The sequence below is a fragment of the Fusarium musae genome, chromosome 4 (assembly GCF_019915245.1).
Source record: "Fusarium musae strain F31 chromosome 4, whole genome shotgun sequence".
Lineage (NCBI taxonomy): Eukaryota > Fungi > Ascomycota > Sordariomycetes > Hypocreales > Nectriaceae > Fusarium > Fusarium musae.
In genome coordinates, this window is record NC_058390.1 from 4,356,383 (window position 1) to 4,380,404 (window position 24,022).

The 24,022-nt window shown below is 50.8% G+C and overlaps 9 protein-coding genes across 9 annotated transcripts; 4 read left to right on the forward strand and 5 right to left on the reverse strand.

Moving 5' to 3' along the window:
- Positions 1-96: 96 nt before the first annotated feature.
- BIK1 (Interface between microtubules and kinetochore protein) lies at positions 97-6,373 on the reverse strand (the record flags this gene model as incomplete). Its single annotated transcript, XM_044823963.1, has 4 exons — positions 97-2,202; positions 2,262-5,699; positions 5,751-6,036; positions 6,087-6,373. The coding sequence occupies 4 exons, from the start codon at positions 6,371-6,373 to the stop codon at positions 97-99; spliced, it is 6,117 nt and encodes a 2,038-aa protein (XP_044682454.1).
- Positions 6,374-7,111: 738 nt separating this feature from the next.
- On the reverse strand, positions 7,112-8,685 carry BIK2 (FAD-dependent monooxygenase bik2; the record flags this gene model as incomplete). The annotated part of the gene is made up of 3 exons (XM_044823964.1): positions 7,112-8,025; positions 8,078-8,331; positions 8,384-8,685. The coding sequence occupies 3 exons, from the start codon at positions 8,683-8,685 to the stop codon at positions 7,112-7,114; spliced, it is 1,470 nt and encodes a 489-aa protein (XP_044682455.1).
- A 405-nt stretch (positions 8,686-9,090) lies between these two features.
- Positions 9,091-10,554, forward strand: BIK3 (O-methyltransferase bik3; the record flags this gene model as incomplete). The annotated part of the gene is made up of 3 exons (XM_044823965.1): positions 9,091-9,417; positions 9,468-9,980; positions 10,033-10,554. 3 exons carry the CDS (start codon positions 9,091-9,093, stop codon positions 10,552-10,554), a joined length of 1,362 nt encoding a protein of 453 aa, XP_044682456.1.
- Positions 10,555-11,310: 756 nt separating this feature from the next.
- On the forward strand, positions 11,311-12,291 carry BIK4 (Nitrogen metabolite regulation-like protein bik4; the record flags this gene model as incomplete). Its single annotated transcript, XM_044823966.1, has 1 exon — positions 11,311-12,291. The coding sequence occupies one exon, from the start codon at positions 11,311-11,313 to the stop codon at positions 12,289-12,291; it is 981 nt and encodes a 326-aa protein (XP_044682457.1).
- A 194-nt stretch (positions 12,292-12,485) lies between these two features.
- BIK5 (Bikaverin cluster transcription factor bik5) lies at positions 12,486-14,847 on the reverse strand (the record flags this gene model as incomplete). Its single annotated transcript, XM_044823967.1, has 3 exons — positions 12,486-14,330; positions 14,385-14,524; positions 14,583-14,847. The coding sequence occupies 3 exons, from the start codon at positions 14,845-14,847 to the stop codon at positions 12,486-12,488; spliced, it is 2,250 nt and encodes a 749-aa protein (XP_044682458.1).
- A 468-nt stretch (positions 14,848-15,315) lies between these two features.
- On the forward strand, positions 15,316-17,198 carry BIK6 (Efflux pump bik6; the record flags this gene model as incomplete). The annotated part of the gene is made up of 5 exons (XM_044823968.1): positions 15,316-15,645; positions 15,751-16,152; positions 16,280-16,397; positions 16,503-16,757; positions 16,855-17,198. 5 exons carry the CDS (start codon positions 15,316-15,318, stop codon positions 17,196-17,198), a joined length of 1,449 nt encoding a protein of 482 aa, XP_044682459.1.
- Positions 17,199-18,121: 923 nt separating this feature from the next.
- J7337_006305 (uncharacterized protein) lies at positions 18,122-19,543 on the forward strand (the record flags this gene model as incomplete). The annotated part of the gene is made up of 1 exon (XM_044823969.1): positions 18,122-19,543. One exon carries the CDS (start codon positions 18,122-18,124, stop codon positions 19,541-19,543), a length of 1,422 nt encoding a protein of 473 aa, XP_044682460.1.
- Positions 19,544-19,623: 80 nt separating this feature from the next.
- On the reverse strand, positions 19,624-20,914 carry J7337_006306 (uncharacterized protein; the record flags this gene model as incomplete). The annotated part of the gene is given in 5 exon segments (XM_044823970.1): positions 19,624-19,889; positions 19,905-20,142; positions 20,201-20,563; positions 20,618-20,773; positions 20,834-20,914. The coding sequence occupies 5 exon segments, from the start codon at positions 20,912-20,914 to the stop codon at positions 19,624-19,626; spliced, it is 1,104 nt and encodes a 367-aa protein (XP_044682461.1).
- Positions 20,915-21,663: 749 nt separating this feature from the next.
- Positions 21,664-23,588, reverse strand: J7337_006307 (uncharacterized protein; the record flags this gene model as incomplete). The annotated part of the gene is made up of 4 exons (XM_044823971.1): positions 21,664-22,468; positions 22,532-23,358; positions 23,417-23,490; positions 23,549-23,588. The coding sequence occupies 4 exons, from the start codon at positions 23,586-23,588 to the stop codon at positions 21,664-21,666; spliced, it is 1,746 nt and encodes a 581-aa protein (XP_044682462.1).
- Between the last annotated feature and the right edge of the window lie 434 nt (positions 23,589-24,022).

Here is a 24,022-nt window from a genome sequence, read left to right on the forward strand (position 1 = left end):
TTAAGATAGACAGTGCAAGATTTGAGAATAACTATTATAGGAAATAAAACTAAGAACATCTAAGTAAAATAAAATATAGCTGCTTTAAATCCCGGATCAATTCACACCCATCGCCTCCTGGATCTTCGCACAGAGAGCCGACGCAATTGGCTCCCTCATCATGGTAAAGTGATTGGCATTCTCAATCGCCATTGTGCCAATGTTCTCAGCACCAATAAACTCATCCCAACCGTTAGGCCCAAAGTCCTCCCTATTGTTCAAGAGCCAGTTCATACCCCGAGGATCATCAGGCTGTGCCTCAGGACGGGGATCATCGGGGTTCTTGCACACACCGTCCGCGGCCCAGATGATGGTCGTCTTGGGTGCCATGCCATGCTCAAACGGTTCAGGCACATACCTATCCAGAGCCTCAATAAAGACGCAGAAGTGCTGGAAGAGCCAATCAGGTGGCGCTTGAGCTTCCTCGCCCATCTCGAAAGCGCCAAAGATACCTGACTTTTCGAGGAAGTCGTACATACGCTTTGGCAATTTACCGAGACCAACGGGATTGGGAGAGTCAATCAGGATGAGGCTCTCGACTACCTCTCCCTCAGAAACAAGCTGACGAGCGGCGTCGAAGGCAGAGACGCCTCCTGCTGACCAACCGGCAAGATGGTAAGGGCCTGAAGGCTGGCGACGACGTACTTCGTTCAAGTAAGAGCCAGTGATGTCTTGGAGAGCACAGTTGAACTCATGCGGCTTGGTGAGATAAGGACTGTTCAATCCAATGACTCTCATGTCAGGCGAGATGGACGGGAGAGTGACATATGATGTTGCCGAGCCAGCACCGTCGGGGAACAAGAAAAGTGTCCGAGAACAGTGTTTAGTGCCCTGCAGGATTGTAGAGGTGGAGCGAGGGATCTCAGCCACAACATGCTTGACCTCCTCAACGACATCGTCTCCATGGTCACTGGGGGATGTTGAAGGAGCGCTAGACGCTGAACTCTCTGCCTCGGAGTTTGAGCTTGAGAAGTCTTGGTCGTTGGCTCCAAGGAAGGACTTGAGGTCCTGCACTGTTGAGAACTCGTAGAACTGAGCTGCGGGTATGTCCAGGTCGAGTTCCTCTCGGAAGTTGCCCAGGATGGTCAATGACATGAGTGAATCGACACCCAGGTCAGCCAAGAGTGTAGAGTCAGTGAGGTCAGAGATGTCGACGCCAATCTCATCAGCAATGATCTCGAGAGCCTTCTGAACCAGTCCAGAGGCAGAAGCGACGGGTAATCCTGCGGGCTCTGGGGGTGATGTCGTGCCAACACTATGGTTAGCGGTGGACGGTGGAGTCAGAACTGCGTGGCTAACGGGTACAGAAGCAACATGCTTGACCGCAGCGGACTTGACCTTGGCACCAGAAGGCTTGGGAAGAAGCATCTCTAGTACCTTACGAGCGACCTTCTTGAAGGTGACGCCACCACAGATACCGATGATCTTGCCATCACGAAGAACATGGACATCGCCACTGTAAGTCGAATCATCAGAACCGACAGCCTGCATCTTGACGTATGTCTGATACTGCACATCGCACTGATAAGGCTCGACCAGACGAAGGGTGCGCCAGCCATGGTTGATGTAGACATGATCATCAAGATCCAAGCTGTCGCTGCAGTTCATGATGAAGCCAGTGATGTGACCCAGACTGTCACAGCAGTATGGGTTGAGAGCGAAGGTGTCCTTGCCAGAGGGCATAAGAACCTTGCCAGTTCCTTCGAGACCCTCACTGTCGAACCAAACCTGCTCGATGCCTTGGAAAGCTGATCCGTATTGGACTGAGTTGGAGAAGATTTTGTACAAGAGACCACGGCGCATCATATGAGCAGAGCCATCACTGGCGCCTTGCACAAGCTGTTTGATACCTCGCTGGATGAGATATGCGTGACTCTGCCAGCTTTCGTGGTGGGTGCTCGGGTTCTCGACCGCTACATCACAAACTGCGTGGAGAGTAGTCTGCTTTCCGCCTGCATTGACGCTGAAGATACGAACTGAACCGTGCATGGTGGTCCAGTCCATATCTAGCGATGCTCGGAACTGCTGAGGCCCAGTCTCTCCAACGATGAGAGCCTTCTCGACAGCCATGTTGTTGATGGAAGGTAGGTTCGTCTGTGTGTCGAGGCCGTGGTTCTCGATGAGGTGCTTGGCGAGGGTAAATGCAATGTCGGCGAAAAGAGTCTGCAAATTGTAACATCAGTGAGTGAATCTAGCAGAAGTGCGAACGAAGGGGGACTAACCGAAGGAGCCATAGTCAAATTGTTGACACGATGGTTTTGCGCAATGGCCAAGAGAGATGGGTCATGCATGTCAGACTCAGCTGTGATGGAGCTTCTCTTGTCACCGTGAACCTGCTCAATGACATTGTGCACTGAATCGCTGAGTCGCAGTGCTCTTGTGTGTACGGGTACCCCCACTGCAGTGTTCTCAACAGGTTCGTCGCCTTTGGTAAGACACCAGCTGTACTTGTACTGCATCCAGTAGTTTGCAAGCTGCCAACTATACTTGGGAAGCGGAAGGACATTGCGAGAAGAAGCAAAGTCACGATGATACTCGTCCCAGTTAACAGAGAAACCAGCGAGGTGCAAAGCGCAAAGAGAATCTGCAAGTGTCTTGAAGTGGTCCTCCTTGCGGCGCAGAGAAGCAAGACAGCGAAACTCCTGGCCGATGATTGACTTGACCATTCGCGTGAGGATGGGGTGCGCTCCGATCTCGATACACATGCCACTTCGATCCATGATGCCTTGCGCTTCAGCCATCTTGATAGCACCGAGGAAGTCAACTGTCTCACGACAATGACGTCGGATGTACTGGGGACCGAGGGTATCGCCGGTGAGCAGTGTACAAAGAAGAGGCGAGACGATGGGCAGCTTGGGCTCGTGGAACTCAACCTGAGAAGCGAGTTCCTCGAGATCGTCAAGAATGGGATCAACTTGAGATGAGTGGAAGGCAAACGGAATCTCGAGCTTGTGAAGCTTGTAGCCAGACTGTGTCAACTTGCTACAGAGCGTCTCGATATCCGCATTGGGGCCGCTGAGTACAGTATCTTCGGTGCCGTTAACACAAGCAATCTCGACCTTCAAGTCAGAGGAAATGTGCTGCCTCAACTCATCAGCAGCCGCTTTGACAGCGACCATGCCGTGTGTGTAGGCAGTGCACTTCTTGTCAAGAAGCGCGGCCCTGTGACCACAGAGGAAGATGGCATCGTTGATGCTCAGAACACCTGCAATCTGGAGAGCAGCATACTCACCCAGACTGTGCCCGATAACATACTGGGGAGTAATGCCGAGGCTGGTCCAGAAACGAGCGAGTGCGATCTGGATGATGCACGTTCCAAGCTGCACGACGACAGCAGAGAGATCCTCGACGGGTGTCGTGCCGTGAATAAGCGGCAAAACTGACGGGAGACCTTGAAGAGTTGCAACAGAGTCAAGCTGGTGAATGTCTGACCGGAAAGAGGAAAAGCTCCTGTAGTACCCAATGGCCATGGCAGTCTCCTGCGCTCCCTGTCCAGTGAACAGGAACCCAACCTTGGGTGACACGGCAGGAATACCCTTGACCTGTCCAGCGGCGGCAGCAGCCTTGAGAAGAGACTTTCTCAAATCATCAAGACTGTTGGTGACAAATGCAACGCGTCGACTGTGATGCACGCGTCGCGCTGTAGTGGTGTACGAGAGCTGAGAAAGAAGCTCACCCTCTGGAGCCCAGGAGTTGGCAATGTATGCCTCGAGAGCCTTCAGATTCTCTTCCAAAGCCTTGGTAGACCTCGCCGAAACAGCAACGACATGCTCAGTACGGACATCTGCATCTTGATGCTGTCGTTCTAGATGAATAGAAGGAGCATCCTCAAGCAGCAAGGACGTGTTGCCCCCAGCAGCAGAGAAATTGTTCACCAACACTCTTCGCTTACCACCCTCAGGACGAGTCCAGTCGACACCGTCCTTCAACGCAATGCGTACACCACGATGATCCAAATCCTTGGGAAAACCCTGGTTGATCTTAGTCTTGATGCCGCAGTGCGGAGGAATCGTGTTCTTCTGCATCATCAGCAGCACCTTGATGATGGCGAGAACTCCAGAGGCTGATTCAGCGTGTCCGACATTGGCTTTGACTGAGCCGAGATACAAGCTCTTGTCTCGTGGGCGACTATGATCGAAGGCGAATGAGTTGAGGACTGAGCGCATCTCAACTGCATCGCCGGCTTGGGTGCCTGTGCCGTGCATCTCGACGTAGCTTACATCGTGGGGATGAATGCCAGTCTCGTTGAGGAGTTTCTTGAAGAGATACTCCTGAGCGTCTGCGAGGGGTCGGGTGATGGAGACGGACTCTGCTGAATGGTTGGTGTGTGCTCCCAGGATGACACCAAAGATCGGGTCACTATCGGCGATGGCATCAGGTAGGCGCTTGAGAATCAAGGTGCCGATTCCGTCAGCGCGGCAGTAACCGTCTGCACCATCGTCAAAAGCCTTGCAGTTGCCTGTACGCGAAAGGAAGTGCCCGCGATCGAGGCCTGCAAAGTTGTCCGGGTTCGTCATGACATTGGTTCCACCAGCGATCGCAGTATCGCAATCCCTGTTCTTCAACGACGTAATCGCAAGATTGATAGCAGCGAGACTGGAAGAGCAAGCAGTGTCAACAGCGATACTTGGGCCCGTAAACTTGAAGAAGTAGTTGACTCTACCAGGAATGAAGGCACGGTTCGCTCCAGGGATGTAATAAGTATCAACATCCTGCGAGGAGTTCACCTCACCCCAATCGTTACTCGTAGTACCGTAATAAACACCCACGCGATTCCTTTGGGTTGATGGAGTTCGGTCAGGTACCACTCCAGCCATCTCAAGAGCTTCATAAGCTGTGAGCAGGGCGAGGCGCTGAGCTGGATCAGTCTGCATGGCTTCTTTGGGCGACATGTGGAAGAATTGAGTGTCAAAGTAGCCTGCAGACTTTAACCAACATCCGTACTGGACTTGGCTGGTGTTCTTGCGCTGGCCAGTGGGATCGTAGTGGTCGCGAGCGAAGCGCTCTTCGGGGACTGGTTTGTGCACGTCTAGACCGCGGATGAGAAGATCCCAGAACTCATCAAGGTTGTCGGCTTCTGGGAATCGTCCGCTGAAGCCGATGATGGCTATCTTGTTGTCGTCTCCAGAAGCAACATGGGGTTCTGCTCGGTCTTTGGCCAGGCTCTCTAAGGTTGGACCAATGCGAGTTGTAGCTCCTCGCTTGGCCAGCCAGTCTGCAAGACTGCAAACAGTTGTTTGCGAGTTGATTGGTATCAAGGTGGCCTCATTACTTGAAATGGTTTCGATTAGAGCGTCGGTGACAAGATCCATACGGATTTGCTGAGAAAGGGCGCTGCTCAAAACGTCATCGAGGAGGTCTCCGAAAGAAAGCTGGTATAAACGAGATCCTGAGGCGCAGGAAATGATGGGAATGAGCATCTTGTTGTCTAGGAGCTCAACGTCTTCGAGGATTGATGCTAGGGTATTGTCGAGGCTGGACTCGGAGTATGCTGAGGAGTTGTGATAGGGACCATAGATTGGAGCTGGATACAGTCTCTTTCCAGAGAAAGCATCGCAAGCTTTCAGTGATTCGAGGATAGATGGGGGACCGCTGATTGTTGTGAAACCAGGGCCGATGGCGCTGATGTAGGGACGTGTACTGGATGTAAGATTCTGGGACTGGAATGAGCATGGAGCTAGATTGGGAATTCTGGAGGCTCTCAAACTTACCTTGTCCTTGGAGAATTGTTGTAAAGCTTCTGAAACAAGCTCTTCCTGATTTGAAGACAGAATCATGGACCAGCTTAAAGGTGTTGAGTACCCAAGGTTCTCAGCTCTTCTGCGAACGTGCATTCCAAGTCGGAACGCAACTGTCGCAGCTTCGACGCCCAGTCTCGAAATCTCGAAAACATCTTTCGCACAGCTCACAGCCGCAGCTGCGATGCTACCGGTACAGATACCGAGTAGAAATGATGGTGATGCCGATGGATGTTGCTTATCCGATCGGGCAAGATAGCTTCAACCTTGTTAGTAAAACCAAGACTTCTGCCTTTTCGTCCGACTTACTCGATATAGTATCCAATCTCATAAATGCAAACAAAAGCACTATCCAGCGCCGCATGAGGCTCACTCCTCCGAACGCCCTCTAAAAGCAAACTCAAGCTCTCAGCCTCGGGAATCGACTTTCTCTCCAAAGACGAGAGTGAAACAATCTCCCGCCGAACAGCCAAAAACGCCTCGCCAAGAAAAGAAGTCAAAAGCGCGTTATCTTTCACGCGTACAAGGGCTTGTAGTTTATCAAGAACGGGGGTGCTTTGATCGCCAAAGACGTACACATCTGCGGAGGACGCCATCTTGAAAATGTAAGATAGCAAAAAGAATCGCTGTTGAAAGCAGTAACAAAGGTGCAATATTCGTTTGTCTTGGCTCTTTTCTTGCCAAGATGTATCTGGCTTATACTGTAGAGGTTCAAACATACGTGACCCTTTTTGGTAATTCGTAAGGGTCTGGCTAGTGTTGGTTCCGCGCTTTTGCGAAAATGTCCGTAGTGGCTTGCATGGGTGGGCCAGGGTCAGTATAGCGGCTAGTTACGCCACGCAGGATCAGATCAGAGATGAAGCTCCGAAGAGGTCCGAATTCTTATCTTGCAGGGTAAGCTGAAATGGGCAGGGTGGCGTAGTATGTGCCGTGAACCGAGGACGAATCGAGTCAAGAGAAGAGCCACGGACGCGATGCGCTACTGTGTGAATACCAACTACGTGAGGCTCTGTCCCTGGATGGTGATTCGAATCTCGGCACTTGAATAGACTCTCCTTGACAGTTGGCTTTAGTATTGTAGCAAACCAACTTTCTGTAGTTACAAAGCTAAGAATTGAACTTGATCTCATGATATGGAGCAGAATCTTGTGACTGCAATGGAACGTTATGGCAAGAACATCATTGAAACTGGCAATAATCGGTTATGCAAGTCAGAACGAGTTAAACCTCTCTCCTACTTAAGCATCACCGCTGAACTATGTGAAGTGGGTGGTGAATGGGATGAGTAACAGATAGCTTAGATTGGGATCGAATGAGTCTGTCGAGAAGCTATTCTAAGAACCAACCTCGACGACACCAGTGGCTGCCTGTACCGGGTTCCGAAGTCCCACAAACTCATTCCTCTGCTCAGTCCCCTTCACAATCGCAACCTTCTGACTCTCCTTCTCCTCGGCCTCCTTGACCTCCTTTGCCACCTTCTGACGTCTCGCCATCTCAGCCCTCGCTTCATCAACAGCCTTGTTATAAAGATGTCCTCTAGCCGTAAGCTCAACATCCTCCAAATACGGCGCAGCAGAAAGTGCCATAAACGCACGCAAAAGCCAGTCCTCGTTACTCAGCTTTAACATGTCTTTGACAAGAGTAGTTGCAGGACCAGGCGTGCACAGAAGTGCCTTGCCAACCATTTGAGATCTTTCCAAGGCTGTAGTAGCTGGCTGTGCGCGCTCTTGAGCATAGCTTGCGAGAATGGACTTGGTAGCCTCGCTAGACAGCTTCTCGCCAGGCTGAAGTGCCTTTCGAGCTGCCATGAGCTTGTTTACAAACACGGCGCAGGACTCTATGGCTTGGTTTGCGCCTTGTCCACCAGCCGGTGTAGTCTTACAAGCTGCATCGCCGACAATGACAGCGCGATCAGTATGCCATCCCTTCGCGACACCTTCTTCAACTCCAATCTTGACAGCTACTACACGGTTCTTGTAGATCTCGCCAAACTTGAGCTTTGGGGTGACCTGCGTGTGAGCAACGCTTAGGCAGAGAGCCTCGGCTTCAGCTTCAGTGTATCGTGGAGCCTGAGACAGCGGGACGTTCTGGTTGAGGTTCTCAAAGACGAACCAGAATACAATTCCGTCTTTGCCTGTGAAGCCGATAACTGTTTGGTTCTCTCGGTATACAGCGAAGCGTTCACCTGGGGCGATGCCTTCGGTGGGCGCTGACATGCCGTAGACTGTGGAGCAGGCAACGCTAATGTCTAGGTATAATTAGTAAAAGATCACAGAGATTAATTAAATTTAAGGGCTCACAGTCATCTGCAGTCAATGGTACAGGAAGCTTTGAGTCAATGTGTGTGCGCACAGCGCTTCGCACGCCATCAGCACCAACGACGATGTCTGCTGTAAGAGACAAGCCATCGGTTGTCCTCACAGTGACATGGTTCCCGCTCTCCTCAATTGAAGCAACGCGCGCGGAAGTCCTGACACATTCTGTGCGCTGAATGTGACGAACCATGATGGGCAGCAGCTTGCGGCGCTCAATGAACGCAACAGGATATCCAATCCTAAGACATACCATTAGCCAATAGCCAGAGAACAGAATCTAATTATACTAACTTCTCGCGATACTGACCCATGGCATCAGAGTCATTCATCAAGTTCCCCTCACTATCATAAGAGAACCACTTCTCAAGCGGAATAGTAGCATCCTCAATATCCTCCACGAGGCCCAGTTGATCAAGAATACGCAGTCCATTCGGCTGCAGACCAATACCAGCGCCTCGATCAGACTCAAGAGTATCACGACCCTCAAGGAGGAAATAGCTGATGCCGAGTTTCTCAAACATCAGCGCCAGAGTGACTCCAGCGATTCCTCCTCCGGCGATGATGACTTCATAATGCTGGTTTGGTTCAGCCATGGCGATAGTAAGATGGCGTAGAAGTTTCTGGATACAATTGTCTCGGTTTACGAGCTTTCACGAGATTTCATTAAGCGGCTGTGCCATTTGGGGTGATGTTGTTATTTGAGTAGGCAGCGCCTTACTAGTGTAGCTTATGCATAAGCACCGGCCGAAGATATCCGAATTTTGAAAGTCGCCTCACTCACGCATGGTGAAACACGCGTAGATCGGAGGACTTCGGACTTCCTAAACAGGTAGGACACTGAATCATCGCGGCTCTGTACCATTAAAGTTGTATTGAAATGGCACCACTTTATAGACCTGATAAGCCTCTGTTGATTTCCATCTTCTCAGCATCATCTCATCAACAGCAATTCAACATTATCTTCCTTGTCTTGACATTTACCAATTTCATCGCCCAATATGGTTTCGAACGGCATTTCTAACGGTACCAATGGTACCAACGGCGTTACTACTAACGGTACCAATGGCGTCAATGGGCATGCTGCTCTTTCACCCCTGGAGGTCTTAGTCCAAGATCTCAACAAGAACACCACCACGTTGAACGGATACCTCCGCGCCAACAAACTTCCCGAGCCTAGCTTCGAGCGGGATGCACCCATCATTAACTTATCTCCTGATGCGCCTGAAGAAGCCCAGGTTGCGAAGGAGAAGATCCTTGACAGTGCGTTGCAAATCTTCCAGCTTGTCTCTGGCCCTGGCGAGTACTTGCAAAATGTCATCACAGGTGTAAGTAATTTTCCATAATCAATTTCTATAGCTTTTAGTAACACTTGCAGTATCATTACATGGAGATCCTCCGATGGATGAGCCACTTCAAGATCTTCGAGCTCGTTCCCTTGGAGGGCAAGATCTCATACACAGAGCTGGCCTCAAAGGCTGGTGTAGCTGAGCTACGACTCAAGACCCTCGCCCGCATGGGCATGACAAACCATCTCTTTGCCGAGCCTGAGCCCGGCTTCATCGCTCACTCAGCTACCTCAGCCGCTTTAGTGACCAACAACAGATTCTCCGATCAGAGGGTCTGGATGACCAGCATCATTGCCCCAGTCATTGCGTCTATGGTCACTGCGCATGAGAGATGGCCTGACAGCACTGCTCCCAACAAGGCAGCTTTCAATGCTGCGTTTAACACTGATCTTCGCATGTATGAGTATATCGCTAAGCAGCCTGAGATGTACAAGCTCTTTGGTCGTGTCATGGATGCGATCGCGACTAGCCCCAAGAGTGACTTGAAGCATCTCGTTAGTGGCTTTGACTGGGCCGGACTTGGCAAGGCCAATGTCGTCGATGTAAGTTCTCCCCTCGCTTGTCATATCGCAGTTACTAACGTATCTTGTAAAGATTGGAGGCAATATTGGCCACAGCTGTGTAAAGCTCGCCGAAGCCTTTCCCGATCTCACCTTTATCATCCAAGACATCCCCCACGTCGTCGAAGAAGGCGCCAAAGTCATCAAGGAGAACAACGAAGCCAGCATCGCCAACCGCATCCAATTCCAAGAATACGACTTCTTCCAAAAGCAACCAGTCGTCGGCGCGGATATCTACCTCCTGCGCCAGATCTTTCACAACTGGGACTTTGAGAACTCCGTCAAGATCCTCAAGAACACTGTTGAGTCGATGGGCCAGAGCTCTCACGTGTTGATCATGGACTTTGTGGTGCCTGAGCCTGGCACCGTTTCGTCTGTGAATGAGCGTGTGCTGCGATCTCGGGATGTGGGTATGATGCAGCTGTTTAATTCGCTTGAGCGAGATCTTGAGGGATGGAAAGCGATTTTGGAGGCGGTGGACTCGAGGCTTAAGATTAATGCTGTCAATACGCCTTATGGTAGCTTCATGTCCGTTATTGATGTTGTTCTAGGGTAGGGAATTACTAGATTTAGTTACACACTTTAGTTATTTGATCAAGATTAGAAATACGATAAATTTGATCTAACTCTTATCCCTATTATTTCTCACATCTCCTTCTTTATCCATGGTATGGCTTTGGTCTGTTTTACATGCGGCTCTCGTTGCACAGCGATTGATTTCACTCATTTCAGCGAATCACTCTGAAAGTTTTCAGGCAACTCAGCAGAATCAAAAAGAACCGTGCTGTTAATGTTAGTCGACATCATGTGCATTAGTATCTGTGCACTAAAAAGCTTGAGTTTATTGTCATCTGGACTTAATTGACTGACAGCTTGTCGCACAGTAGCACGAACTGACAGTCCGTGACAACCAGGGATTGCCATGTTCAGATTGCTCAGATCGCCAAAGACGAAGTGTTGCCCAAATTGGACATGACACATTCCAGGGGTTCATCAAAGCGAACCAATCGCGGGTCGTAGTTATGCGATTATGCGACATGGCGAGACTCCACACACGCGTCTTCGGGCGTGTTATCCGAGACTTGAGCGACGCAACGATGGCGAGGGATGACGCTGAAGTTCGGAAATCTCAGCAATTACAGGCGGACATCTTCGGGCCTTGAATGTAAGTACATAAACGCTGATACGTCAACACACTCTTCTTGACCGAAACAAGCTTCAGCTGCCCTATCATTCCATCTCAGTGCCCTGTACTATACTACCTTGACTGACACCCTCCATCCCTGCTTATCTCACTCACTCGCTCACAACCATGTCATCTCCACATTTCTCCAAAGTCCTCATCTTTGGTGCCACTGGCGAAGTTGGCTCCGCCGTCGCACTCGAGGCCCACGCGCTCGGCGCTCACGTCTCCATTGCCCTACGCGACACAACCAAGACCAACGAGTGGATAACCCCCTCACAAGAACGCGCCGCAGACCTGCAGCGCATCAGTGCCGACCTAACCGATCCCGACTCCCTCAAGCGGGCCGTGCATGACACAGGCGCCCAGGCAGCCTTCATCTACGCCGTGCGGTCCAAGGACGCGTTGCGTGGTGCCATCGCCGCCCTGCGCGATGCTGGCATCCAGTACGTCGTCTTCCTCTCGACGAGTCAGGTTCGGACCGCGGGCACCACCAAGGGTGACATTCGATCAATCAAACCTGATCACTTTATTCCCTGGCAGCATGCACAGGTTGAGATTGCGCTGGAGGAGCTCGAGGTGCCACATGCAGCGGTACGGGCCGGGTTCTTTGCGAGCAACCCGCTAAGAATCTACCTTGATCGATCTTCGGAGCCTAAACAAGTCAATCTGCTAGCTCCGGAAGTGCCGCATGATCCCATTGATCCCAAGGATATTGGGCGTGCGGCTGCTGCCGTGTTAGTCAACCCGCGACTGTACGCGAGTGGCTATCAGGGAGAGCCCAAGAAGGATGTTGTGTATCTCAGTGGACCGGCGTTGCTGTCGCAGACGGAGCAGTGGGATATTATTAACCGGGAGCTTGTCGCTGCTGGTAAGCCTGAGGTCAAGGTCAATCACATCACGGTTGAGCAGTACCTTGAGAACCTGGCCAAGCTTCATGTTCCTGATGTTGTAGCCAAGTCTCTTGCCAAGTCTATGGTGGAGACGAGGGCGCTCTATGCACCTGAGGACTATGAGAAGTCGCGGGGTAACGTTGAGCTCTTGACGGGCCGCAAGGCTACATCCTTTGATGAGTTTGTCAAGAGAGAGATACCTAGATACTTCGACTAAGTTCAGGCGGTACAAGCATTGTATATATTTCAGGATAGAGATGCCATCTTCATTCCATATAGAATAGCCTTGCATTCGACTAATAAGCACCTCTTATTTACATGCTTCTATTTTGTGGTAGCCTTTCTTTGAGGAATCCTTATTTGTGCATTAAACCCGAGAAATCTAACAGTGGTCTCTACCAGATGATCTGATCAATTGAATCTCGGTGGCCCAAGATCAAACCCCGCCAGAGATGAAGCCCCATGTTCAGCATCTACCCAAGGCCATTCCGGAATCATGTCCATAAAAGGGCCTAAAGGTTCCGTGCCAAGCACTCTTTGCAAAGCATCCGACTGACTAGAACCATCAAGTGGCACTGATGACATACCGGGTAGCGATGCTTCTGACGCTGATATCGAAGGTGGTGTCTGCTGCAACGGTCCATACCAACTATTAGAGTACGCTGGTGTTGGATACTGCGAAAAAAGCCCCGGTGAAGGAGAGTACAAGACCGGATCTCTTCTCTGAACCTTACGACCAGTGTTGGACGACCGCCCTGGAGTAGTCTGCTGCATCTCTTTAACATAGCGAGCCTTAGCCATGAGCCTCTTTATAGGTCTCCACAAGGCAAGGCGAGTCTCATCTTGCCTGCTCTCATCGACTTTCCATCCCTCGTAAACTGTCGTTACACAGTCCCAAGCCTGATCACATTGCGGTGATTGAGGTCGAGCGCAAAGCTCAGAGAGGACAAATGCCATGGCACCCCACTGGATGTGAGTCTTGGAGTACCATGTGAACTGTATGATCTCTTTGTTTGTGAGAAGCATGCCTGATACCTCAAGTATCTTGATCGAAGTCTGGAAGAGCTCATCGCGTACTCTGTTCTCTAGCTGGCCTGCGGTGTTGGGAGTAGGAGGGAATTGGGTACTCGTGCTTTTACCATCGACACCCTTTTCCCGTGACACTACTGAGTACTGGGTAATAAGCCAAAATCGTCCGAGGATGATCTGTGCCACCGCTGAAGATAGAAGTTGAAATGGTACTGAAGTATCGCAGATAGGCAGATATTTATCCCGCAATCGACTTTCCAATTCTTGAGCCAGACTCTTGGGAGAATCAGAGGCGTCATCTACCCTTGGGGTACCTCCATCGTCTGATGTTTTGTTCTGCTTGTGTCTCATGCGACCCAACTTCAGACCTGTCTGTATAGCCTCACATCGAATCGACGTGAGCGTCATATCAGTCGCGTGGTCCCATCTTTCAGCTGGAGGCTCCACCATCTCAGGTGACAAGTCAACATCGTTGATGTGCAGTGGAGGCTTTGTATCTGTGATGAAGCCCTGCGCAATAGGCTCATTGCAGTGATATTCTGACGAGCGACTATCAATGATGCAGATCTGCCACCATAACCGGCGGCGCAGCTCAGTCTCAAAGGGTTTTAGCCCGAAGATGGTGCCATCGCGATGAAGACCCATTGTCCTTGCGATGTGAAAGACCAGCGATGTGAGTGCCCATGCAGCGCGCGAATCATCTTCATTTGGTAGTGCAGACAAAAAGAGTACTGCGGCCTGCAACATGGTCATGCTCTGAGTGCTGAGGAGGTTGCCTTGAGCGAGAGCCTGTTCAACTGCAAATCGATATCTTTCCAGTGCCGCTTCACGAGTCTCATCCAGAATATTGAGACATTGCTCCGGGTTGAGACTGATGACAGCTGAATAATGGATAGTAAATAACAGGGTCTCGGTATGCTTGTCGACGGTGCCAAGAGAAGCGATGGCATCCCAGTAGATTCTTGTCAAGGTCGGCATGTGAAATATGCGGACGAGCGGCGCGACATTCTCACTGAATGCGGCAAAGAGCGTGACAGCTTGTTGCAGTGAGGGATGGTAGTGATAGAGAGGTGAAGCAATTGCGCGGTAGCCAAAAATAGCGGCATTGAGTCCTAACTGAGGATCTGATGGTGAGGTAGCGGCGGTGGTGGCTGATGAAGCGATTGAAGGCTCGTAGCCAGCGTCCTCACTAGCAGGCTCAAATAAAAGATCACGTAGCTCCTCAACCTATAAACAACGTCAGTCATAAGAAGGTAGATCAAGTAAAAATGGAAGACATACCTCATTGGATAAAGTGACCCATAATGCATTGTTCACATAGTAACTCTTTGACTCGTCAACCTTGAGACGACTAAAGTCCTGCTCAAACGAATGGCCCTCACTGTCTTGCGCAGTCTGCGGGGTATCCTGGTTGTCTCTGGCTATATAATTGTTAGATGCAATCTGTAGTGAGTGAGTGTAAGGCTGCCTTTGACTTACCAGCAGCACCGAACTGTCCAATGATGCTCTCAAGGCGGGACAAACGCTCCGATAGTTGAGGCGCAAGGCTGCGCTTCGGCCTCTTTGGTGCTCTCCCTCTACCGGGAGGGTAGATACAGTTGACTTCGGATCTGATGCAATTAGAGCATTGGGGGAATTGGCGGTCGCATTTGACTCTGCGATGGCGACAGTGGATGCAGGTCCGCACTTGGACGTGCGATTGAGCCAGGCCTGGCATGGAGAGACTGCCCAAAGTAGAGTCCATCTTGCTGGGACTGACAGAGCTGTCGAGAGATGATTACCCTAGAGGACCTGGGAGTTCCACGTCTTGGCAATCTGGATTACAGAATGAACAGACATTGAGCAATGCCGTTGGAACTTGGTAGAGACGCAAGATCGGGCGAGTGGGTTAGCGGACAATTGTGCGAGACGATGCCCCGCAACCGATGTCTAGCACTGCTATTGGCCCGGCAGTCGCATAAGTTATGCGAGGTGCGCGAATCCGCGAGGGAGCGAAAACTCTCGCGAAATTGGCCATTACGAGCATCGAGAAAAAACACATGATACTAGTGCTGAGAGAAAACATGATAAAGGCCTGTAAAGAAATCCTTTTGCGGATTCCCTCCCACAGGAACAATCACTGAACAAGGAGCACTTTTGCGCCTTATCTTGCCGCCCGCCAAACCACGGAGGGACATACAGGGCTCCACTGGATGATCTGACAGACAGCACAATGAGCGAACAGTTCAACATGGGTAAGGAGGAGGAAGCGCAGTCGGGCGACGTGGTCGACTTTGAGGGAGACTCCGACACCCACAACCCGCAGAACTGGCCCATGGGGAAAAAAGTGTATACGACAGCCCTGTGGGCCCTGACTACCTGCTGGATTACCTTTGCCTCCGCCATTTACTCGGCCGGCACAGCAGAGATCAGTGAGGAGTTCCATGTATCGTACGAGGTGGCCAACGCGGGTACCAGTCTGCTCATTTTCGGGTTTGCTCTGGGACCCATGCTCTGGGCACCCTTGTGCGAGGTTTACGGCCGGAAATGGCCTGCTCTCGCTGTAAGCTAGCTACCCCATTGCCGCTGCAACTGTTACAGTACCTCCAAGTCTTAGCTACAGGCTACAGTATATCTACCCGTTATGGACCTTGCTGACCCTCGCTAGCCCTATTTCATTAGCGCAGCCTTCGCCTTCGGCACTGCGACCGCCAAGGACATCCAGACAATCCTAATAACAAGGTTCTTCGCCGGCGTGTTCGGCAGCTCCCCCATCTCCATCACAGGCGGTTCCATCGTCGACATCTGGACCCCACGCCAGCGGGGCACCCCCATGGTCTGCTACGGCATCACCATCGCTGCGGCGCCGACCCTGGGGCCTATCATCGGCGGCGCCTTTATCGCCAGCGGCTGCGGCTGGCGCTGGACCGAGTACCTTACCGGTATCGTCATGATGGTCCAGTTCGTCCTAGACGCCTTGTGGCTAGACGAGAGCCACGCTGACGTGCTTCTCACTCGCAAGGCAGGCCGCCTCCGTCGGTCTACGGGGAATTTCAGTCTCCACGCTAAGGTACGTGAGATCTTCTTATCCCGGGTCCCGCACCATATGCAGTACCGTAATCTTTTCCCGCTTATGGTGCGCTGTGCGGCCCTTCCGTGGCTGATATCTTGGCTGAAACAAAACAAAAATATTACAGTGGGAGGAGACTAGCCCAACGTTCAAGAGTCTGCTGAGTACCTACCTTGTCCGACCGTTTCAGATGCTTCTGGATCCAATCTGCCTCCTGCTTACGATCTATACCTCTTTCGTCTATGGTAAGCGCTACAAATATCCCCAGTCAATAATTCAACGTTACCTGCTTGCTGCTGTATTATTACCTTCCCAAACACTGCTGACTCATGGGACCTTTTGCTCTGTAGCAATCCTTTACGCGAGCTTGGAGAGTTTCGCCTTAGAATACGGCCGGTTCCGAGGATGGGGCCCCGTAGTGAGCCAGCTTCCCTTCCTGTCGCTGTTAATTGGCTGTCTCTTTGCCGCGGCGGCCAACATCTTCAACAACATCTATTACGGAAAGAAGCTCGTCGCCAACAACTTCAAGCCTGTTCCTGAAGCGAGACTTCCACCAATGATGGTGGGCGGCTTCGCCTTTTCTGCAGGTCTTTTCCTTTTTGGCTGTAAGTGTCAATATCTAGCGGAACCGCCCCGAACCTACATGAGAAATTGTGGGGATGACTTGCATAGACGACTGACCCGTTATTTTCATCTGTTCAGGGACCTCGGTCGAGCACGTCTCTAGCCCATGGCCGTCCATCATTGGCGTCTTCCTCACAGGGGTTGGCTTCACCACCATCTTCCAGTCGTCCCTCCAGTATCTAGTCGACACCTTCACCCGCTACAGTGCTAGCGCTATTGCGGCTAACACTTTTGTCCGATCCATGGCTGCAGGTGCCTTTCCTCTCTTCGTCTGGCCCATGTATGAAAAGATCGGCATCGATTGGGGGAGCACTATCTTTGCCTGCATTAGCGTGCTTCTGCTGCCAGCTCCCTTCCTCTTTTTCAAATGGGGTTATCGGATCAGGGCCCGTGGCGAATTCAGCAAGCTCTCGACCTATTAAGGCTGCTCGGGTTAGACAAGAAACCCTGTCATGGCTGTTTTGATCCGACATGCATATTCCAATCGCGGAACCGAGGACATGGTGAGCTGATATTGGGCGTTGTCTATTTCGTCATTTATGAGACACCAACTTGCATGAAATGGTCATGGATACGGGTTTAACAGGTGTCATCAATATCCAACGCCACTCATTGCCTGCGAGTTCCCTTCTTCCAGTACCTTTCTTAGAGATAAGCAACATCACCAGATTGAGTTAGAATAGATCCCTAGTGATTCCTACCTAATACATACGCTACCCATCGGCAAACCTTCTCTCTAACGTGATGCTACCGTACCATGACGCTGACTCGCTGCCAAACACGTGCCGCCCGGGACGATAACATACCGAATTACGTGTTCTGATTCTGAATACGATATACCCGGTTTATCGTACTCTCAACCGCACTGACCAACCTGCCATGTCAAGCCTAGCCGAAACCTTAACCGTGCAGATTGGTTGCATCCAGTATAAGCAAGAAGCTGAAGCTGCATATACGCGGCGTGTCAGAAATGCAATCCAACGGCAATACGCTCCAGGAAGGAAGAAAAAAACCACTCAGCAAACTGTGGCATGGATGCTGACTAGTGGCGCAGTGGTAAGAGACGCAAGGCGACGGCAACTCGGCAGTGAGCCCCCTCCCAGCTCTATCTGTTAACGCTGACCTGGGCGGGAGGTAATCTGATTATAAGACTCGCAAGCCTTAAGTTGGTTGGGGCCAATGTCCCGATTCATCTGATCTGCTGCCTCGGTACAGTATCGAGTCAGCCCAACTGCACTGGCTCCCCGATCCCAAAGACTTGGCATTATCACTAAAGGACACACACACCCTCCTCTCTACTGCCCAGTCACTAGGTCAACCCTGTCTACTCATCCCCCAAAACACCATGCCTCCGTATAACTTCCCCTCCGTGCGAGCTTCATGTGATCGCTGCCGATTCCACAAGCTCAAATGCATCGTCAATGCAGAAGACAAATCCGTCCAGCAAAAGTGCGCCCGCTGTATCAGGGCAAAGGTTGAGTGCGTGTATAGCCAACGGGCCCGCCCCAAACGCCAAAAGAACCTCGAGTCAGAGGGCAGTTCTGGTGAGGGGGAAATGGGGCCTCTGACTCCACCGACTGGCTCTGGCGAAGAAGTCAGCTTTGACAACTTTGACTCGTCCTATACAGGCTCGCCAGATATCTGGGCCATGCTGAATACGCCGGATTTTGGAGTCCGGCTGGATGAGTCGAGTTTGACGTTTGGCAGCTTCGCACAGACGCCGTCAGGCGTAGCATCTGCGAGCGCGAGTGGGCTGCATGTTGGTTCCATGCTCGACGTAGCACCGAACCAGATTCTTGGTAACGGACTTGTCACGGAGCCCACTACACCCAAATATGAAAATACTGCATTGGATTCATCGGCGAGAATAGCGCCCTTCATGCATGATTGCACGCAGTCTCAGACCAACGGGAGTATCGACATTGATGGGGCTTCGCCAATCACTCGACTGTCAAATCTCATGGCTGATATTTACCGGACGCTGGCTATTCTCACAGGCAGTTCGCATGCCACAAAATATCCCAGCTTCAACTTTTGCGAATATCCTATTGGCACCGTCTTGCATCTTGCCCAGACTCTGGTAGAGATCATTCCTCAAGTCACAAGCTCATTCCACGCAACCTCAGCATTTCCCCAAGACATGACTGGAGTATCAAGACGCGACTCAATATCTTCCGTTTCCCCATTCAACAGCTACAGCTACTACGCAGACCTCCAATCCATCACACCCCCATCATCCACAGCATCCCACAGCCTCAAAGACTCCATGGACGCACCCACAAAAATGCTCGCAATGAGCTGCTACTCCTCCCTACGCCGCCTATACTGTCTAGTCCTGACTCATTTCGAGACCTACCTGCGAATGACACTCCCCGCTTTCACCAGCGAACTTCTGTCGCATAACGCAGCGGGGGTCAAGACGCTGCAGCTCGGTGAGCTGCCTCTTACGGACGAGGTGTGCAGCAGGATTGGCACGGCGGTCAAGTTGATGCTGGATGCCCTTCGCTCCGCGGAGGATATGCTCGGTCTTTCTGATTATGCGAGCACTACGCGAAGATGCCGGAAAGCGGATCCATGCGGGTGTCCGTTCTCAGCAGGGTCGGCGGAGAGGGGTCAGGATGTAACGCCGTTGGCGTATGAGGAGCTCTCAGAGGTATTTAAGGACAGTGCTATGATGGGGTATGAAAGGGCGCATATGGATAATCTGGCGAGCAAGGTTGAGTCTGTCAAGATAATGTTGAAGGATAGAATAGACCTCCGCATCTGAGTTCTTTAGACTTTATATATAGAGATCATTTAATTTTATTCCACTTGATTTTACTGAAGTGCCCCTGACTGTCACACTGGCTACTTGCCGCCACCACTATATGCAACATGTTGAGGACCATCAAAAGCTTCTCCAACAAAGGTGGTGTCAGCAGCGCCGATGATGCGTTTGGTAATAGCAGCAGAGCCCCGAACTCCCTCCTTTGCCATGAAATACGCCGCAAGGCCAGCAACATGCGGCGCAGCCATGCTTGTGCCTGACCTGTACACACTGCCAGAGTCGCTCAGATGCCCCGCGCTGAGGATGTCACTACCAGGCGCAAATATATCAACCACCTTGCCATAATCTGATCATAAAGTACGATAATTAAAGGAATCGATAGCGCCGACAGTAATAGCTGATGGGGCAGAAGTAGGTGAGTAATAGGCAGCATCTTCCGCCTCGTTGCCGGCTGCCACCACAATAGTGATCCCGAGATCAGTGGCAGCTTTGACAGCATCATTGCCAATTTTGGTATAGGGACCGCCGAGGGATTCATTGATGATGCTCTTCTTGGTAATACCCTTGGACTTGGCGTGGTTGACAGCGCACTGCAGGCCCTGAAGGACATTGAACATGGTGCTCATACCGCTCTTGTTAATCACCTTGACAGCATACATGTCCCTTAGCTACGCCGTAGGTCTTACCGCCCACAATGCCAGCAACATGTGTCCCGTGGCCAAACTCGTCTCTATTGGGAGAGCCACTAACGAAGGTGTCTCCCCACACGGCACGACCACCAAACTCCTTGTGCGTAGTTCGGATGCCGGAGTCGAGGATATAAACAGTTGCATCTGTGCCGGCTGTCGTATCGTAGCTATACCGAGCGTCTACACCTTTCCCATTAAAGACTTGCGAGATACGGGCAAGGCCCCAAGGAGCGGACGTTTGGGTGGTTAAGTCGCATTTGGTGATCGGGCCTGAGCTGGGCGCTGCAACAGCAGAGACGTTGACAATGGTAACCTGCTCGATGTAATCGACCTTAACACTCAATTCAGTACCTGTACACCCGGGAGCAAGTTAAAACCCACTTACAAGATCAGAGTCAATCACTTCCTGGAGTTCCGAGGAGGCAATCTCGGCGACATAGCCTTTGAACCCATCGAGGTCAATATTCTCCACGATGCCCTCTTTTCCCTTGCTTTTAGCCTTCTTATAAATGAATTCTTCATGGTTCTTCTTGCTGCTAGGCTAAGCCTTCGGTTTGTATTTGATGATGTAACTGTTTGGCACGACAAGCTGGGGTTCTACATCGGCGTTCTGAACTTTTACCTGGGCAAGGATCACCCCGACAAGTTCGGCAAGAAACAACAAAGAGATGACAGGTTTCATTGTAATACTGGCTAAATTGTGTATAAGTGAAGAAAAGCAATAATGACCTACACTGCGTTGTTGGTTGTAATGGTTCTGAATCCTATAAGGGGATTGCAGTGATGTCCCACGATATTTGTAACAACAGCCGAATTGCAATCCTTTCCTAGTGTAACTAACCCCTAATTCTATAAAGATCAGTTAATGCAGTATCGAGAATGAACTCACATAATCTAGATCATGAGAGTGGGATGTCTTACTGAAAACAGCATTTAGGTTTGTGCCTTAATACCTAAACTTGGATCTACGGCCAGTGGCTCCCGGACCTTTGGCATGCTATAGGTCTAGACATGTCTTTAAGCCATGAAATACAGCCTTGAGAACTAAACCGGATTTCTGATACCGTCATGTGGCTAATAAATAAGGTTTGGATTCCTGCGTTCTCGGGTACTGGCTGCTCGCAGCCAACATCATTGGCTACGAGATGTAGATCGTTAAGTCTAGTTCCTGGGTCATTGTCTCGAACCGGTTGTCAGTCTTAAATCCAGGCCAGGGGCCGCCAGCGAGATTACTACTTGTGAACCTTGATTGGAGACACAAGCCCGTTTCATCGGGGACCACTCGCTACGGTATGCAGAGGCTATGCAGGTAACGCAATTAGTAGAAGCTGTAACATTTATGGTTTGCACGAACAACCTCAACTTCAAGTACTACGAACTGTTTCATTGGCGGTCATACACACTTCATAGTGATTCAGCCCCAGTTCTGCCCTAAACCAACTTCTTCCCTTCGTAGCAGCGCCTTTTCTCCGCCCACTCTCTATTAATCCCTTTATAATCCTGAATCGTGTACCCTGAGAAAACCTCCTGTGTCGCAGTCCGTTTTCTATGACTGCAAATACCAAGATCTCGAAGTAGCATGTCTGCATACGGGATAGTATCATATACAAACTCAGGATACCACGCTGAGAATCCACAGGGGTAGCGCAATCTACCGTAGCAGCTTGAAAGTGCTGTCTCCTTGTAAACTCTATCCTTATCTATGTCGATCTCATTGTTGAGGTAGGCATATGCCCAGAGAGCTTGTGTTTCGGCGATGATGATGTTCGCCGTGCTGTGGACCATCTTGATGAAGACAATGGAATTATCGGATCGCGATGTTAGAGCTGGTGGTGCCATGCCCCGGTATAAACGGTACGGCGAGACCTTTTGCTTGTAGGGTATGACATTTTTGGGAGGCCAAGTGAGGTATGGAAACTTTTGAAGGATTTCATGTTCGGCGTCTTTGTCAAGATGGTTCCAGAAAGCTTGCTCCTCACTGCTCATGCTTTCAGTTGGAATGCCGAGGCTTGCTTCGATCCCGTCGGGTTTGTACTGGATGCTTGGTGAAAGCTTCCATCCGGTGATGGCTATCAGAGCATCAGTCTGGTAGCTTGTCCCGTCGGAAAGGTTGACCGTTCCGCCCTTGGAAAGGTGTGAGATATCTTTCTTGATGATCTGAACCTGGCCCGAAGTAGCGTAGTCGTGAATGTTGCCTGGATAGTTTAGAACGCCGACTCGAGCAGACCAGAATAAACTATAAGCATCGAGGTCAGTACGTGAATCAGAATGTCATAAACCGTAAGAGGTAAATACTGACCTCTCGTAAGGCTCTAACTGAGCAATAGACTCATTCTTCCTGTATCCATTGAAGTTGACGGTATCCATGCGTATCTTCTCCCAAAGACGATGTACCATTGTTCGACCAAGCCACGTCCCGTGTAAAAAGCGACGAACCCACGAATAACCATCGTACTCGCCCCAAACGCAGGGACTGAACCATGTGAAGAATCTCATAGTTGCAACATGTTCCAGCTGCAGAGTGAAAGGCCCCATTTTGACCCAGGGCGGTGACATCCAGACACCACCGCCACCAGACTCGCGAATGACCCAAGTCACCTTCTTACCGTGAGAAGCCATGAGTTGTACCGCATCGTAGCCCGTCTTGGAAGCTCCAACAATGGTAACGGACTTGACGTTAGGATCTGAAGCTACCTCGTGTGCTTCAACCTTGAGCTGACCGTGGTTGAGGACTGGCTTGCCAAAGGACTCGCGACCTGAATATGACACCGGATTTGGGGTGGATGCAAGGCCAGTGCACATGATGAGTTTCTCGCAGCGATATGAAACTGGCACGGACTTCTCGGCAGCGGTTCCGTCCTCGCCGACAAGTTCCCAGCCGCCTTTCTCCAGCTTTTCGATTGTGCGGACGTTGACATTGAAGCGAATGCGACGAAAGATGTCGAATTTAACTGCAAAATCGGTCATGTACCTGTAAAGAACAAGACCGGGAATATGCTCGCCGTCCTTCACGCCATAGCTATCATCAAGAGGGAAGTCAGTGAACTCGTAGGTACCTCGTAGGTTATTGGTCTTGAGGCCATCGTAGCAGTTCTCTTCAGCCCAAACTCCACCCAGGCCCGATCTCTGTTAGTGCAGTGTCAGTTGCTTTCCTCCAATATCGTAGTAGACGCGTGGGGCTTACCTTTTCGAGAAGCAGGATGTCGGCTTCAGGATCTAACTCCAAGTATGTCTTTGCTGCAGCAAGTCCACCGACGCCTATTTTGAGTCAGATGCACGGCCCTGTATTTGGACCTTTCTGCTGTGGCATGCTTACCAGTTCCGACGATGATGACCGATGCCTTGTGTGACTTCATTCTGGTATTGTTATCTCGAGTGCTTTTGCTTTGGGCTTATTGTCGGTTCAGCTGGAACAGAGGCATGACTGATCCTGTTGATTCTTGGTGACTTATATACTAAGTTCTTGAACCTCAACTGAACCACTTTATCACTAGACAGCTGCAGGAACCTATCCCGGTAGACCCTTACCCCAGATAATAGAACGTGGGGATTGGGATAGGGTGGAGCTTTTTCGGTTATTGTACCTGAATATCGTGAACCCATTATTGTTGATTGTAATCTGCATTATCCATCTTCGTATTTATCCCCCAACACCCTCTGATGTTCTAGGTTAGCGGCGAAATTGTGGGAGAGCCAAAGTGGGGTTATGCCCAGTTTACCGTGGTTCGTGGTTCTAAAGTGGTACACGGTAAAGTGGTACGTAATAAGTGGACCTCGGTAGTGTGTAGAT